Source organism: Bos indicus, chromosome 7 (assembly GCF_029378745.1).
Source record: "Bos indicus isolate NIAB-ARS_2022 breed Sahiwal x Tharparkar chromosome 7, NIAB-ARS_B.indTharparkar_mat_pri_1.0, whole genome shotgun sequence".
NCBI classification, from domain to species: Eukaryota; Metazoa; Chordata; class Mammalia; order Artiodactyla; family Bovidae; genus Bos; species Bos indicus.
In genome coordinates this window covers 45,958,319-45,976,231 of record NC_091766.1, presented here as the reverse complement: position 1 = coordinate 45,976,231, position 17,913 = coordinate 45,958,319, and the positions used below count along the sequence as shown (strand labels likewise).

At 36.4% G+C, this 17,913-nt stretch overlaps 1 protein-coding gene across 2 annotated transcripts in view; it reads right to left on the bottom strand.

The window, feature by feature from the left end:
• Positions 1-17,512, bottom strand: part of DDX46 (DEAD-box helicase 46) — a 52,311-nt gene extending 34,799 nt beyond the window's left edge. For both annotated transcript variants that reach the window (XM_019964938.2, XM_019964939.2), the window contains exons 1-9: positions 17,328-17,512; positions 14,960-15,148; positions 13,380-13,523; positions 9,832-9,928; positions 6,938-7,103; positions 4,227-4,378; positions 2,508-2,621; positions 1,054-1,219; positions 231-351 (exon numbers count right to left, since the gene is read on the bottom strand). In XM_019964938.2, coding sequence (XP_019820497.1) covers positions 231-351; positions 1,054-1,219; positions 2,508-2,621; positions 4,227-4,378; positions 6,938-7,103; positions 9,832-9,928; positions 13,380-13,523; positions 14,960-15,148; positions 17,328-17,344 — 1,166 coding nt within the window. In that variant the 5' untranslated portion in view covers positions 17,345-17,512. The remainder of the gene's footprint in view (positions 1-230; positions 352-1,053; positions 1,220-2,507; positions 2,622-4,226; positions 4,379-6,937; positions 7,104-9,831; positions 9,929-13,379; positions 13,524-14,959; positions 15,149-17,327) is intronic.
• Between the last annotated feature and the right edge of the window lie 401 nt (positions 17,513-17,913).

Sequence of the window (17,913 nt, the reverse complement as noted above, 5' to 3'; positions counted from 1 at the left end):
TCTTTTGGGTTTGATGAAAATGTTCTAAAATTAGATTATGGTAATGACTACACAACTTCATAAATATAATGAAAATCGTAAACCAAAGGGTAAACTTTATGGTATGTAAATCATATCTAGAGAAAGCTGTTTAACAAAAATCAGTATTTTCCATTAGAGTGAAAATGTATGTAACAGGTTATCTTCTGTAGCAAGATATTGAAAAATGTGGACAACCGCTCAACACTTACTTTTTTAGAGAATTTAAGATCTTCATAGAAATTCCACACTGAACCCAAGATTTAATTGGTTTGGGGCAACCTTTCCCCTTGACAGTAATGCCCTCCATTTCCAACCGAAATACATTCACCTCTACAAAACAAAATCCAGATTAGAAACTCTTAAATATTGTTCTATTAGTGCCCTCTACTTTTCAATGAGGCATGGTAAGATTAAGAATCAATTCTTTTTTAGTGTTCCCAAAGATAATTCCATATCAAAGCTCCAGGACAATGCACTGAACAGCTCTGACAAAGTGATTACTGTTGCAACCAACTAGGAACAAAAGAAACACCCCAATTTCTACAATTTGGTTATTTTGACTTAAATTCTAACAGCAATAAAAGAACAGTGATTCACAAGTAATACAACTACTTGTTCTTTAAGCAAGGGTTGCCCATATCATGCTTTTTCCGTCAATATCACACAGCTTCATATCGGTTTCTAATTCTCAAATAAGAGAAAAACGTAACAATACTCTACTTGCTAACTTCACATGAAGAGTATTTTCAACCCTAAAAAGCTCAACCACGTAAGCCAAACTAATTTTTGCTCTTTTTTTTAAAATGTTTCCCAAAACACACTAATTTCTATTTCTAATCATTGTGGATGTAGTCGTCTCACTCTCCAGAATGATTTCTCATGTTCTAGTTCACTCTCATTTCTCCAGGTAAGTCAGGCACATTTCTCCTACTCACCCATCAACTTACAGGCCTATCAACATGCCTCTCAGGCAAGGTGAAGTATATTTCCCCCATCCCCAAAATAACTGATAAATGAATAAACAAATTTTACCCTCTAGAGACATTTTTGCCAATTCTGGAACTTCAACATAGAAGTTTTTTCTGAATGGTTCATATTCAATTTTTCCATGATCCACTGGTTCTAGAAGCTTTCTCTGCTTTGTCTGGTAACCTGTAAGAGCTGTCTGAAGATCAACTTCTTCCTCCTCTGAAGAATACTGTAACAAAAAGAGAAAAATTAAGAGCTAAATCTATTACTATATTTCTATGGGAAGAAATATTTCTAACTTTAAAAATGTTCCACTCCTAGAAAATATTCTTTTCCTCTTCTTTTATTTCCTGAACTTTCTAACTTAGCTTATTTTTTCTTTGCCATTATAGAAAGCTATAGTAACAATATAAAGCTAAAACAAAAAACTAATTCTAACATAGCTTTAATGAAGTTCTGCTATAGTTTTCTCTATATAAATCATTACAATGAATGTTAATAGTAAAAAATTTCATTCTGTCACTTCATTTCTTCTCTCCCTATTCTATGCCTGGGATGTACTGATGAGGGACAAGGATGAATCAAAATTTGGCCTATCCATGTGCAGCAACACAGATGAACCTAGAGAACATCATACCATGTGAAGTAAGTCAGAGAAAGACAAATATCATATGATATTACTTAAATGTGGAATCAAAAAAGTAATACAAATGAATTTATTTTCAAAACAGAAACAGACTCACAGACATAGAAAACAAACTTCTGGCTACCAAAGGGGAACAGGAAGGGGGAGGGATAAATTAGGAATGTGGGATTAACAGATACAAACTACTATACATAAAGTAAGCAACAAGGATTTACTGTACAACGCTAGAGACCTGGGTTCAATCCCTGGGTCAGAAAGATCCTGTCGAGAAGGGAATGGCTATCCACTCTAGTATTCTTGCCTGGAGAAATCCATGGACAGAGGAGCCTGGTGGGCTACAGTCCATGGGATAGTAAAGAGTCAGACATACTGAATGACTAACATTTTCACTTTTCACACTTTCAAAGGGAATTACATGCAATATCTTGTAATAACTTATAATGAAAAAGAATCTAAAAATACACATGTGTGTGTATAACTGAATCACTTTGCTGTACACTTGAAACTAACACTATATTGTAAATCAACTATACTTCAATTTTAAAAAAAAGCAGGTATACAAGAGGTCAAAGAGGTTAAAATGTTCTACTAGTTTGGATATCTGGCTACAATACTGTTGAGAAAAGCAAGAATTTCTCCTAAGAGTAAACTGCGTAACTGAAAAGCACACCTCCATCAATGCTTTCTTATAAACACTCATAGGATGGCATCATGTGCTGTGTGCTCAGTCGTGTCCGACTCTCTGTGATCCCACGGACCACAGCCCACTAGGCTCCCTTGTCCATGGAATTCTCCAGGCAAGAATACTGGAGTGGGCTGCTGTTTCATTCTATGGTATCATGAACAAAGTTAAAAATTAAAGAAGAATTACCTCCATGGCATCCTGGTCATTCTCCATTAGCTCACCTTTCTTCTTATCAGAATCTACGACTGCTTTCTTGGTTGTGACAACTGTGACAACTTTTGTGACTGTTGGCCCAGACTTCTAAAAAAAGAATGTGAAATATTTTGCTAAAGTTGAAACACAAAGTATAAACCAAATGAAACAATGGTAACTGTAATAATTTATAATTTGAATTAACTTAGTTGTCAGTGACTACTAATGCAAAAACAAACAGTAGCCCACTTTCTCCTTACTTACTTAAATTTTAAAATGTAATACAATAGCATTATATTTCCTAACACATTAATACATAGGTAATTAGGTACGTAGTATGTAATTTTATATAATATTATGTAATATATTTAAAAAATACTACTAAATAGTACTTTTCACCCATTCCACAAACCAAATACTATCCCAGGATCTTAAGATGAATCAATAAACAAAACAGGTAAAGATCACTGCTCTTGGGAAGATTTTAGAAGAAGGAACAAACAAACACAACACTGAATTATACAATTTGTCAATAAATTCTATTAAGAAAAAGAAAACCTAGACTAAAGAGGATCAGGAGTATAAAAGATGGGAGTGTTGGAAAAGGACCTACTGAGAAAGTAACAAGCAAAAACACTAAACAAAGATGATAATAGTAATGATGACTTCTAAAAGGACATTTGCAGTTAAAATTTGCTAGTATCTCTGCTCTTCAGAAAAAGTACAGACACTTTTGAGATGCAGAAGGAAACAAAAATCAGTCAGAATGGCTGCGATCCAAAAGTCTACAAATAATAAATGCTGGAGAGGGTGTGGAGAAAAGGGAACCCTCTTACACTGTTGGTGGGAATGCAAACTAGTACAGCCACTATGGAGAACAGTGTGGAGAGTCCTTAAAAAACTGGAAATAGAACTGCCTTATGATCCAGCAATCCCACTGCTGGGCATACACACTGAGGAAACCAGAAGGGAAAGAGACACGTGTACCCCAATGTTCATCGCAGCACTGTTTATAATAGCCAGGACATGGAAGCAACCTAGATGTCCATCAGCAGATGAATGGACAAGAAAGCTATGGTACATATACACAATGCAGTATTACTCAGCCATTAAAAAGAATACATTTGAATCAGTTCTAATGAGGTGGATGAAACTGGAGCCTATTATACAGAGTGAAGTAAGCCAGAACGAAAAACACCAATACAGTATACTAACGCATATATATGGAATTTAGAAAGATGGTAACAATAACCTGGTGTACAAGACAGCAAAAGAGACACTGATATATAGAACAGTCTTATGGACTCTGTGGGAGAGGGAGAGGGTGGGAAGAATTGGGAGAATGGCAATGAAACATGTAAAATATCATGTAAGAAACGAGCTGCCAGTCCAGGTTCGATGCATGATACTGGATGCTTGGGGCTAGTGCACTGGGACGACCCAGAGGGATGGTATGGGGAGGGAGGAGGGAGGAGGGTTCAGGATGGGGAACACATGTATACCTGTGGCGGATTCATTTTGATATTTGGCAAAACTAATACAATTATGTAAAGTTTAAAAATAAAATAAAATTAAAAAAAAAAAAAGAAGGAAACAAAATCGTTAACTTTATAAAGCCATCCAAGCCAATAGTAGGTCAATGCAACAATGAATTCAAGTTATTCAACTAGGAATATAATCTTTAAAAATAAAATAGGAAAAAAAATCCCATACCTTTTCATTTCCCCCACCACCTTTCACACTTCTCATGTTAAACTTTTTTACTTCCTCTTTCACTTCTTCCATGTAAGCATCTAATGGATCTAACTCCTCACCCTCCATTTCATTTCCTTCCTTTTCAGCCTCTGCAGGATCATCTTCATCATCTAAAATATCAGAACACACTTTGAATATGTGTTTCAAAAGGGATTATTTCACAATCAGACCACACCCCTATTAAAGCCCTTTCTCTTAACTACCCAAATACCTTCCTTATCAATTAACCCAGGCACAATACAGTTCAAATACTCATACTGGCAAGGTTTTAAATCAAACAAGCATTAGTTTTGAATAATACTAATAATAAAATAAATAAATGATAAATTATTAAATTGAAAAGAGGAAGAAGCACTAATACGTCTAAAAATGGATCTCTGGTATTATTTTATTTTATTTTATTTTATTTTTTTTTTTGAGGAAGATTTCAGTTATATGTATTTAGATCATTACTTCTGTGATCTGGTATTATTTTACAACTACACTAATAGAAGCAAAACTAAAAACTGCTAAAAGGATATGTTTATTTCTCTTCTTTCAATCACTTTTCTTTAATCACAGGAAGAAAAAATTAATAGCATATTGCAGCCCACCAGGCTCCTCCATCCATGGGATTTTCCAGGCAAGAGTACTGGAGTGGAGTGCCGTTGCCTTCTCCGAAAAACAATCTCATGTTTTTGCATAACTATCATCAGGGAAGCCTGGTATGTTGCAGTCCATGGGCTCACAGAGTCAGACACAACTCTGAGACTGAACAACATCATCATCACCATTTAAAGACATAAGCCATTAATCTATTTAGAACAAAACACCCTGTTGAACTTTCACAGAAACTGAAAAATTCACAGGGATTTTCACCAAAAAATGGAGCAAAATTCCCTTTTCCTATAAAATCTCATTATTCCACTTAACATCTTACACATCAAAATCAGTTGTGAAGTTGCATTTAGTTGCTTTGAACAGCTTCAGCTGCATTCAACAAATTCTGATAAATTCTCTTTTCATTTTTATTCTGCTACAAATATTTTCTAATTTTCCTTATTATGATTTCTTAGATACAACCAACATTTAAAAGTGGACATTTTCTATCCAAATACATGGAGTTTTTAAAGTATCCTCGATATTAATTTCTCATTTTGATACTAATTTCTCATTTAATTGCTTTCTTCGTTGCAATCACTCTCTGTGTTTCTTCAGTCTCTTAACTTTATTGAGACTTTCAATGATTATGTCAAAGTTCTCTCTTGGTAAATGTCACACTGCACTTGAAATATGTGTGTTATTTTCAAATATCTTCTGATATTGATTCCTAACATAATTTCACCATAAGAGAACAGACTGTATGATTTTAATACCTGTAGACTATGAAATTTTTACACTTTGCTTTATGTCCCTGGATATGTTCCAGTGTCCCCTGGTTCACAGTCTATGGAAACTTGAATAGTATTTGTATCCTGCTTTGGTGTGAAAACTGTATAAATCTTAATTATGTTTAATTGGTTCATAGTGCTTTTTTTTGTTCTTTTCTTCATAGTGCTTTTGAGGTCTACTATATCCTTCTACTTTTCTGTCTATTCATTCCATCAAATTTTGAGAGTTTGACACTGAAACTCCAACTAAAAACCTTAATTTATCTACTTAAAAAATAACTGTAATATATAGTGGAAATATATGTAACTTTTTTCTGTATTTTCCAAGTCTCCTGTAAATGTACTATCATACTTTCATAATTTAAAAAAGAAAAAAATAATCAAGATGTGCAGGGGAAATGTTGCTCTTCTAACTTAGGAAAAAAATCAGAAGGACTTGGAAACATGCCCTTAACTTACCCTCACTACTAACATCTGAAGTAAAAAAATTAAAGAGCTATTTACTGACTGCCCATAAGCATCCAACTCTCCACTTAAAGTAAAATCAGTGATCCTTACTGAACGCTACTCTCCAATTAAAATTTTAAAGTAATATGAAAAGGGGCATTGAAAAACCTCAAAATAAATCTAGTGACTCCATTTCTAGGTATAAACCCAAAAGAACTGAAAGTTGGTATTCAATCAGATACGCACACACCAATACTCACAGAAGCATTATTCACAATAGTCAAAAGATGGAAACAACTTATATATGCAACAACAAATGAATAGGTAAACAAAATGTGGTATATACATACAATGTAATACTACCAGACTTAAAAGGGAAGGAAATCATGATATAGACTAAAACATGGATGAACCCTGAAAACACTTTGCTAAATAAAATAAGCCTAGTCACAAGACAAATATTATACAATTCCATTCATATAAGGTACCTAGAATGAGTAAATTCACAGAATCAGAAAGTAGATTGGATGTTATTAGAAATGAAGAGGTAGGGGGAGGCAGGATAGAGAATTACTGTTGAATAAGGCAGAGTTTTTGTTTGGAATGACGAATACTGTTGAATAAGGCAGAGTTTTGTTTGGAATTTTGTTTGGAAAGTTCTGGAAATGGACAGTGGTGATGGCTGCACAACACTGTGAATTGGCTTACTATCACTGAACTGTACACTTAAAAATGGTTAAAATAGTAAACATTATGTGTATTTTTTCACAATAAACAATAGTCTATCACTTATAATCCTAGACTATTCTACATGAATTGTTATTTAGGCTATTAGCAAACAAATGAATATACCATCATCATCTTCTAAACTCCATTTCTTCCCTTGTTTCATCTCTTCGATTTCCTTTTTCAGTTCCCCTATGTTTTCCATGGCCTTTTTACGTTGCTCTTCTCGCCATTTTTCTACTCTTTCTTTTCTCTTTCTCATTTCTTCTTCTAGCTTATTCTGGTCAAAGTTCTTGGGGTGAAAATAAAAAATAGAGAGAAGAGAATAAGGATCAACAGTTTTACTTCTAGTGACACTCCAAATAACTTCTTCTAAGTATAAAAAAAGAAAAGGAAAAACATGTGTCCACACAAAACTCCTAAATTCTGACCAGATTTAGATTACACATCTTTTTAATATATTAAGGAATAAACTAACAAAATGAAGTCACAATCAAAAGTATCTTCAACTAATAAAGCAGAAAAGTGAAGTCGCTCAGTCATGTCCGACTCTTTGCGACCCCGTGGACTGCAGCCTACCAGGCTCCTCTGTCCACGGGATTTTCCAGGCAAGAATACTGGAGGGGGTTGCCATTTCCTTCTCCAGGGGATCTTCCCAACCCAGGGATCGTACCCCGATATCCCGCATTGTAGGCAGACGCTTTACCACCCAAGCCACCAGGGAAGCCAAAGACAAACTTCAAATACTATAACTTACTCTCCCTTTAGTTACTACCAATATGCACATATGAATTCAACTTCTCCCTCAAAGTGGAAACTAAAAGAACTGGCAAGCAAAGTTCCCTAATTATTACTCTCAACTGTAAATCCTTTAAACTTCTCCAAGACTGCCTCCATGAGAAGGATTTTTTATCATAATTTTCTATTTCAAACAAGTGAGTAAATGAGTTATTTATCAACATCATTAAGAAGTTCTGATCTTTTAGCCTTTAGGTCTAAGTTTCCTAGGAACAGCCATTCTAAAGCTTGTATCATGATTATCAACAATACTCTTCAAAGGAAAGACAAATCATTTTCACAGTCATAATCAAGGACTTAAAGATTAAGTCCTTGAATAAATATCAAATTAATATCAAAATTTTATACATGCTGCTGCTGCTGCTGGTAAGTTGCTTTAGTCATGTCCGACTGTGCGACCCCATAGATGGCAGCCCACCAGGCTCCCCTGTCCCTGGGATTCTCCAGGCAAGAACACTGGAGTGGGTTGCCATTTCCTTCTCCAATGCGTGAAAGTGAAAAGTGAAAGTGAAGTCGCTCAGTTGTGTCCAACTCCTAGCAACCCCGTGGACTGCAGCCTACCAGGCTCCTCCGTCCATGCTATAATTATGTAAATAGGTATAGAAACACACATGTAAAAAAACCGTCAAAGAAAATACTAATAAACTGCAATGATGATGGCATTTGGGTATCTAGAATTACAGAGAATTATTTCTGACTTTCTAAGTATTTTATAATATGGTTATATTTATATTTTTAAAATAAATTTATTTCTTAAACAAACAAAACCTGTGTCCCTGAATTTACATCCTTCATAATTCCATACTCTCTGAAGATGAGCCCCAGAAAGCTTATGTTTTTTTCTCAAGGTCACCCAGTCATTCCACAGTAGAAACTAAATCAGAAACCAGACTTCCAGACTTCTTGTGTTAATCTCTTAGATAACCTGCTCAGCAAATAGTTCCCTTAAAAAAAGAACCACTAAAAAAAAAAATTAGATCTCAAAAAAAAAAGGAAGTGAAGCTATAATATATTGTAAAATGGGCAAAAGATATGAATAGGCAATTCAAAGAAAAGTGCAGATAGTAAATAAACTTAAAATGCCTTATTTAATTATTGGTTTACATTATTTACTCATGTTTAAAGACATGCAACTCAAAATAACAAGATATCAATTACCTCCTATAACATTTGCAAAAATTAAATTTCAAAATACCCATGTTGGCAAGAATGTGAGGAAACAGACATTTTCGCGTCTAAAATCTTAATTTTCACAATATTTGTGGAGGGCAATTTGACACTATCGATCAAAATGTTAAATCTTTAGAGCCAGCCCTCTGGATCTGAGTCCTCATCCTCCAAATTCAACTAAGTGGATCAAAAATATGCAGGAAAAGAAAATTCCAGAAAGTTCCCAAAATCAAAACTTGAATTTGCCCTAGGCTGGCAACCGCTCACATAGGATTTACATTGTATTTACAATGATTCACACAGCATCTACATCATATTAGGTATCATAAGTGATCTAGAGATGACAACCTATGCAGAGAGGATACCCATGGTTATACTAAGTCATTTTATATAAAGGACTTAAACATCTGAAGGTTTTGCTATCCAAAGGGGTCCTGTAACCAATCCCCCTCCAATACTGAGGGAAAGCTATATACCCACTGATAGAGTAATTTATTTTACTGGTATTAATTTACCCTATACTATATTCATAGAACACATGTGTACTAGGATTAATCTACCATTGCTTCTAACTGTGGACTACAGACAGCCTAAATACCCATTTACCTTTTCTTCAACAAAACACTATGCAGGCATTAAAAACAAGCAATACCTATGTAAACAGGTACATAAAGATAGCCAACATTTAACAAAAGGAAAAAGAAAGGTATTCTACTTCTTAAGTCAGAATCTTTGTATACTGTGATTTATTATTCTTAAGACCTTATATACTGATATATATTGATAAAGTAATTCATAATTTAAAAGCAACAAAAAATCAAGTCACAGAATAGTGCACACAGTATGATCACATTTTATATACTAAAGTAGATAATGTGTATAGATATGTAACTTTCAGAAAAATGTTTTCATGGGGAAAACTATCATTTTATACGTATTTTACAAATTTGCTATCATTTACTTAAAAATAAAACATACAGCATTAAAACCAAAAACTAGTCACTACAGAAACAAACTCAATACTATACTATTATTTATGTTAGTAAACATACACCAGCATCCTTTTCTTTTTCATCCTCTTTGTCATCTTTGTCTTTTTTCTTCTCTTTAGAACTTTCCCCACTATCTGTTTTCTCTTTGGATCTAGACCTGCCAAGAAAAAAAGAGAGAGGGGGACATCATCTATCTGTTTTTGGAAACATTCATTTTAAAACACTTAAGACTTGTGTTTTACTTTCTAAGTAAGAAATAAACTTCCAAGGCTCAGCTGAATTTTTATATACCATTAATAAGCAACTTGGAAATACAATGAAGAATTAATCCCATAACACTAACTGCAAATATTACTCCATATCTGAAAACTAACCAAAGGTAAATTGGACACAGCATGTAAAAATAATTACAAAAATTTAAACAAGAAATTTAAAATGTAACAAATGGAGAACTATACCAAAACATTAACAGTCTATAAGATAACTGATATATGTAATAATATTTCAAATCCCAACAAGCTTGCATTTTGACCTTACTTAAGGCATCTAAAAATGAGTTCAATTCCTTAATTGTACTATAATCAAATTAGTTGACCTTTCCCCTCCTTTATGATTGGTGCTTTTAAGAGGACTTCCCTGGTGGCTCAGTGGTAAAGAATGCATCTGCCAATGAAGAGGACATGGGTTTGGGGAAGATCCCACATGCCACAGGACAACTATACCTGTGAGCCGTCACTACAGAAGCCACAGCATCTAGAGCCTGTGCTCCACAACAGGAGAAGCCACCGCAGCAAGAAGCCCGCACACCACAACAAACAGGAGCCTCCGCTCGTTGCAATCAGAGAAAGCCCACGAGCAGCGAAGGCTCAGCATAGCCGTAAATAATAAATAAATAAATCTTAAAAAATAAGGCATCCAGAAATTGTTCCAATTTTGATGAAGATACTCAGAGGTAAAGAGGATATTCTCTAGCATAAACTTCTAAAAAGTTTATAGCTTTGCCATCTTATTTGGTTTTTAATCTGTTTGGGAATGCTTTCTGCGCACAGAAGGAGGTAGCCGGTCCTATTTTATCAGAGGATAGCAAATATCCCTGACACCATTTATTGGAAAAACGTTTCCCCACTATTTATGATGTCACCATAGTCATTTATTAAATGATCTTATATGTGTAGATTTGATTCTAGGTTCTTTATAAGGTTTCAGTAATCTATGTGTTTACCCCTACAATAAAGCCATACTCTTGATTTCTACAACTTTATAGACAAGCCTTGACACCTGGTAGTGAAAGTCCTTATATCTTGTTCTTTGAAAGTGCTTCCTAATTTTATAACCAGTTTGTTAAATACTTTTCTATTCACGTTTGCCCATCACTTTTAAACATTAATGTGTGTTGAAGTTAATAAGATGCTTTTCCTGAATCTACTTAAGTAACCATGGCTTTTCTCCTTGAATCTTGGATCACACTGATAAGAGTTTCTAATGTTAAACCAACTTTCCATTCCTGGTATAAACCCAATTAGTTTATGATCTGTCTTATCTTTTTGATGTACTGGGAAAAGCAGCATGCTAATCTTTTATGTTCAGACTGAGTACAGCCTATAATTTTCACACTGCCCTTGTCAGATTTTCCTCATCCTTTTATTAACTGCCTTCATTTTATGAATGTTTCTTCCTTCTAACTAAGTCTTTGTTCCTCAAAAGTATCATTACAGAGTAAAAAGATAAATCAGAGTAAAATATTTGCCACTCATAAAACAAACGACAATTATCTGGAACATTTAAAAACAAAAACTTCTATAAATCAATTTTTTAAAAAGAGAAACCAATACAAAAATGAGAAAAAGATTAAACATGTATTTTTTTAAACATGTACTTTAGAAGAAGAAATCTGAATGACCAAAAAACATATGGAAAGGTGTTCAACTTCACCAGTAATCAAAGAAAAGCAAATTAATACCATAATGATATTTTTATTACATGTCTATCAAATTAAAATGTAAAGGAATGACAATACCTAATACTGGGTATGAAGGGACACAATTCTCATATACTGCTGGAAGTGTAATTAGTATATACTCCTTGGAAAGCATTTGGGATTACTTAAAGTGAAGCTATGTTTATTCTATGACCATGTAACTTCACTCCTAGCTGTACACCCAAGGGGAACTCATACACATGTATATGCTAATATGCTTAATCACTCAGTGGTGTCTAACTCTAGAACTCGGGTCTCCTGCAATGCAGGTGGATTATTTACTGTCTGAGCCACCATGGAAGCCCATACACATGTATACTAAGATATATATACAAAAATGTTCATAATAGCCTCAAAGTTAAAACAACTCAAACATCTATCTCAGTAGAATGGATAAAGTGGTATATTTATATCACGGGGCTTCCAAGATGGCTCAGTGGGAAAGAATCCACCTGCCAATGCAGGAGACCCAAGAGACCCAGCTTCCATCCCTGGTTCAGCAAGATCCCCTGGAGGAGGAAACGGCAACCTGTTTCAGTATTCTTTCCTGGAAACTTCCATGGATAGAGGAGCCTGGCAGGCTACAATCCATGGGGTCCCAAAGAGTCAGACACGACTGAGCACACATATTTATACCACAGGATACTGGTTCAGCAATAAAATAAACTGTTATGAGCAACAGAGTTAACTCCCAAAGTTTAGCAAAAACACAGAAGACATGACTCATTCACATAAAATCAAAAAACACATAAACCTAAATTATTCTTTTTCCATTTATAAAGAAACAATTAGGACATTACTAACACTAAAGTCAGCAGTGATTTTATCTAGGCAAATAGAAAGCTGGGTTAGCGAAGGGACATGTAGGGTTTCCAGGGGGATACAGATAATGTTCTATTTCTTAACTTTGGTGGTGGTTACATGAATCTTGCTTTATACTTAGTAAGCTGCATGTTTATATTTCATTCATTTCTCTGAATTTATATTTTAATTTTAAAATTATCCCAATGGGCATTATAACACTGACCTGATAAAACAAAAGTAAAATTTATAAAGTAAATAAATAAATCTTCATAACCAATATGAAGAAAACAGAAACAAAGCTATATATGCCAGGACACCACTTTAGAAACAGTAATAGGCAAAGAACAAAGCATTAACAAGAGAAATATAGAGTAAACATATTACGTCTAATAGATATAACTAATATCTCAAAATTGAATGGTACTAACATCTTAAGGAAACATGTAGATTTAACTTACACAAGCAAAGTTCACCCATTATGAATAGCAGTTCAGCAATGTAAAAATGTTATTTGTCAAAAAACAGTAGAAACATTAAGAAAATACCTTCAAAGAAAAAAACATAGTTCCCGCAAAGATGTATATAAAATGTACTTCTGATCATTAACAGTAGATATTAAATGAAGGAATAATGCATTATGAGTATTCAAACTAACAGAATTTAGGTATCTCCTAAAAGCACTACAAGCTTTATAACTTATTGAAATGAAATTAAGCTAATAGCTCATGGTAGCAGCCAAATTCAGCATTTACAAGGGTTTTTTTTAAAAAGTGTAGGGAAGAGAGTTCCCAACCTGCATGATAGATACAGCCAATGTTAACATTACCTATTCTCAGCTTTCTTGCTTTTATTGCCAGGACTGGAAGATCGGGATCTTCGGCCTCGGCTTCTACTCCTTGAACGTCTCCTGTCCCGACTTCGAGATCTTCTTCGTTCTCGACTTCTATCTCTCTCTCTACTTCTGGAACGCCTGCAAAGGGGACACGTTTCATTTAGTCTTTGACCAAGTAGAACTTCTATTTCAGATCATGGTTTGTGCCTCATGTTGAAAGAAGCTCCTAAATTATTACCACTGTTAAAGACAGATTTCAATTTACTGTCAAATCAGTTTAACAGGGAACAAGTAAAGCCAATTCTTACAAGTGGTCAAGGGGGAAAATGAGGATACTAATTTCGAAATGATGTTTGTTGAAAAACAGAGGAAATATGTACTAATAGCTATTCGAAATCTAGACCTAGAGCAGAAAATCTAAATTTCAAAGACAGCTGAAATCTCAGTATAAGGATGGGCAGAACGGGGCTGTGGAAAGATTAGGAGATAAGGGTTTCTGTCCTGGTGCTGCTCCTAGCTAGCGCCACACAGGGCAGGTCACTCTCTGGGTCTGTCTCCTCAACCAACAAAATGCAGAGACGTCACCAAATCATCTCAAAATCCTTCTTGCTCTAAAATCTTCTAATTTTATTTTCACATCAAAAAGAGACCAAAAAAAAAAAAGTAAGAGACCAGATCTTATACAATGCTTAATAAGTACTTGACTGTATTGTATGAAACTGTTCCTGAGGCCACATAATATAACACTGAGTAAGTTAATACTATCCACATTGTTACAGGTGAATATTTTCCCTAACAACCAATACCTCAAAAAGATAAACTCTAAATTCTTTCTGGGATCAGTTCACAGCACCTGTATAACCATGTCTTCTTTCCTATTTTAAAGAGAAACTTTATTAGAAAACTTTTTTTGCCATGTGAGATTATTTTTATTTAAAGACTGTTTTTCACCACCAGGGAAGTTACAGATCCTTGGGTGGTACCAAGGAATATTTAATCAAGTACAAGTTTTTAAAAACTAGGATGTTCTTTGGTTAAATCTAAAAAAATTCTTTAAAATCATTTCAAACAAGAAGTGGACATGGCCCTGTTCTGTTCTTCCTTCTCCACTCAGCTCTAGTGGTGGCTCTGAACACATGGATCGGCTTTCTTGGGACAGGTTTAGATTAGAACCCCCTCAATGGCATATTACCTCAACTTTTACTTCTTTTTTTTAAACCTTTCCTGGGGGCTTTAAGAGTTCTTTGTGATGTTGCACAGCAGAAACCAACACAACATTGTAAAGCAATTTTTCTCTAATTAAAAAAAAAATTTTTTTTAAGTTCTCGTTGGATTACAAGAAACACCACCTCAAGTTTACAAACTTAAAATACCGTTTAACAGTAGAAAAGGGGAAAAATATTGTTTGAAAGGTTTTGTTCTAGGCAAATCACTTATGTACCTAATCAAATTAGCTGGGATTAAAACAGCCAGCCAGCAAACAGATCACTAAATTCTACCACCAATTAAAGGGACCACTAAAACTTTTAAAGAAGCCCAATTTATCAAGAGTTCTTTGGAGATTACCGTCTTACCTCAGACGCTTCCTGTCTCTCGACCGAGATCTTCTTTTATCCCTGCTACGAGACCTCTCTCTCCTCCTGTCTCTATCCCTGCTTCTAGACCGTCTATCATCTCCACGTTTACTTCTTTTGTCTGAGGGTGAACGACTTCTAGATCGACTTCCAGAGCGTCCCCGTGATGCTGATCGCTTTCGATAGTGGCTAGAATATTAAGTTAAAGATTAAGCTTAGCAAACACACTTAGCTTCTATTACATTTTATTTATTTTATTATTTTCCCTAAAAGTCTCAGCAGATAAACACTGAAAGGACTTTTTACACATCAACTCTTTTAAAATTAGAGGGAAAGCATGAACTCTTCCGCTTCAGCAGATGTAGAGAGGAAACACTGTTAGAGAACCAAGAACAGTAAGCAAAAGAGACCAAGTTCCTGCTTTTGAGGCTCAAGCAGCTTTGTGCTGCTAAAGGAAGAGAAGACAAGTTAAAAAAAAAGAGTCAATACAATGTCATTTGGAGCTATGGAGAAAAACAGCTGAGAGAAGCATGGTAGCCAAATGTGGAGAGTTTTATGGGCAGTTATCAGGATAGTCTTTTTTTTTCCTTTGAGAAGGCTATTGGAAGATTTTAAGCATTACTATTTTTAAAACATTACTCTGGCTGCTAAGGAGAAAACAAACCAAAGAAAGGCGAGGGCAGAAGCAGGGAAAATAGGTAAATAGCAACCAAGCAAGTAAGAAACACTGGTGGCTTGGGTCAGAATGTCAGGTGTAGAGTTGTTGACAAGTATCAAAAGCTGGGTATTGGGTATTTCAATGACTAATTAAATGTCAAGTACAACAGCAAACCTCCTGCACAAGTCATGAGGCAGAGCGGTCGGGAAGAAGGCCTAAGGGATGGAAGGGACCTTCTTGGGAAGGGCCCTAAGGGTTCATCTTGAAAGCAGTAAGAACTAATGGACATGAGAGCATGGAAATGACATAACCTTATGTTTATTTCAGAAGTATCATTCTGGCTGCGGTGTGGAATCAATTAGAAGAGCAAGATCAGAGGAAGCTAATCAACTTGACGGAGGTGTAGCAGTCTGAGCAATGTATGATTAAGGCCTGAATTAAGTCAGGGAAAGCAGGAATGGCAACAGAGTGCAGAATCTAACTGGATGTAAACATTGAGAGGAGGAGGAGTCAAGTAAATATCACTTCCAGGTTTCCCGCCTAGGTGGCCAGACAAATACCAACGCTTCCACGGAGATTTCAAAGACTTTCAAAGAAATTTTCCGTAGTTATGGAAATACTCTTTATCCAGTTAAACGAATAAACTTCACAGATTTGTTAAATTTTATCAAGCTCTACTCTTAAGCGTTGCCCATTTCCCTGAAAGTTAATAATACCTCAGTAAACTACTACTACCTTACTTATTATTTATCACCCAACATATAAATTATCTTTCAGTAACCGCTAAATATTAACCAAATTTGTACATTAAAGATAAAAATCTCAAGATCCCATACCAGGGAACAATATAAACTGTTTTTGAAAAGAGTTCTAGTAAGAGCTCCCAATTCTCAGTTTTAAAAGGATAAAAAACAAATAAAGAAATCTGAGATCTATTTACAAAGTAAATGTCCATGTCACAAGCATTTATTGTAGCCCAATAAAAGCCTGCTGCTGCTGCTGCTGCTGCTAAGTCGCTTCAGTTGTGTCCGACTCTGTGCGACCCAACAGACAGCAACCCACCAGGCTACCCCGTCCCTGGGATTCTCCAGGCAAGAACACTGGAGTGGGTTGCCATTTCCTTCTCCAATGCATGAAAGTAAAAAGCGAAAGTGAAGTCGCTCAGTCGTTTCCGACTCTTAGCGACCCCATGGACTGCAGCCTACCAGGCTCCTCCGTCCATGGGATTTTCCAGGCAAATAAAAGCCTAGTCATGTACAAAGTTATGGGTGTTGTAAAAAATGTTTGACCACACGCTCCTTTCAATTAACTTAAGAAAATATCCCGCGCTCACAAAGAACTAAAGTAGCGTTAGGGACCAAAGATATGGTCCAAACACGAAGTGGTGAGAAATTCACTTGGGATCGCCATTGAATGAGGAGATCCTGGTAAGCTCTGCGGAAATGGCGGGATCTCTTACAAGTCCTGGAGATCTCTTACAAGTTCCCGCTCCAGGGGCTCGAACCGGCCGATGGCAGAGCAGGGGAACCCTGTGCCTACCGCTCACCCAAGTACAGCCACTCCCTCAGCAGAGGTCTCCCAGCCCCTCCAGCAGCCGCGGGCAGCGCTGGCCACACGTGGGGCCGCTTAGCCAGGCCGGGCCCCGAGGCCACCTCGACTCCCGCCTGTTCCCCGCAAAGAAGCCGCTCGGCGGTCGGCGCTCCGCCTTACCGTGACTCCCTGCCCATACCGCCTGCTGTGGGAAACCGGCGCCCTTCGGAACCACGCGCACGAGATCCGGACAGATTAGGAGAACGCACCGCCCTCGGCACGCCGGGAAAGGGGTACCACTAAGAAGCGGCCGCAGCCACAGTGGCAGCTGCCATCCGAACGCAGCCAACGAAAACAAGACGTGCTGGCGCCCGCGGCAGGAAGGAAAAAGCGGGCCGGAAGTGGTTGTCGCTCCACAGCTCCTCCTATAGCCTGGAGGCCGCACAGCACCGGCTGCGCGAAAAGCGATTGCCTCCGCCGTTTTCCCTGCACAGTCACCGCAACCCGCCGGTCTCGGTGCGGTAGTGGGCAGTGCCTCAACCTTGCAGACCCTGGGAGGGTCTTTCTCACAAGCAGCACTGAAGCGCCATAAATATCCCTGAGCTGTCCCAGGACGTACACTGATATCTGCCTTAAACTGAGCTAAGAGATGCTACAAACATTTCAATTCACTCTCATTTATATATTCATTTATACATATTGTTACGTGTCAGGCATGTTCTAGATTCCAATGAGCTTTCAATGTAGTGGCAGACATGAAGTGAAA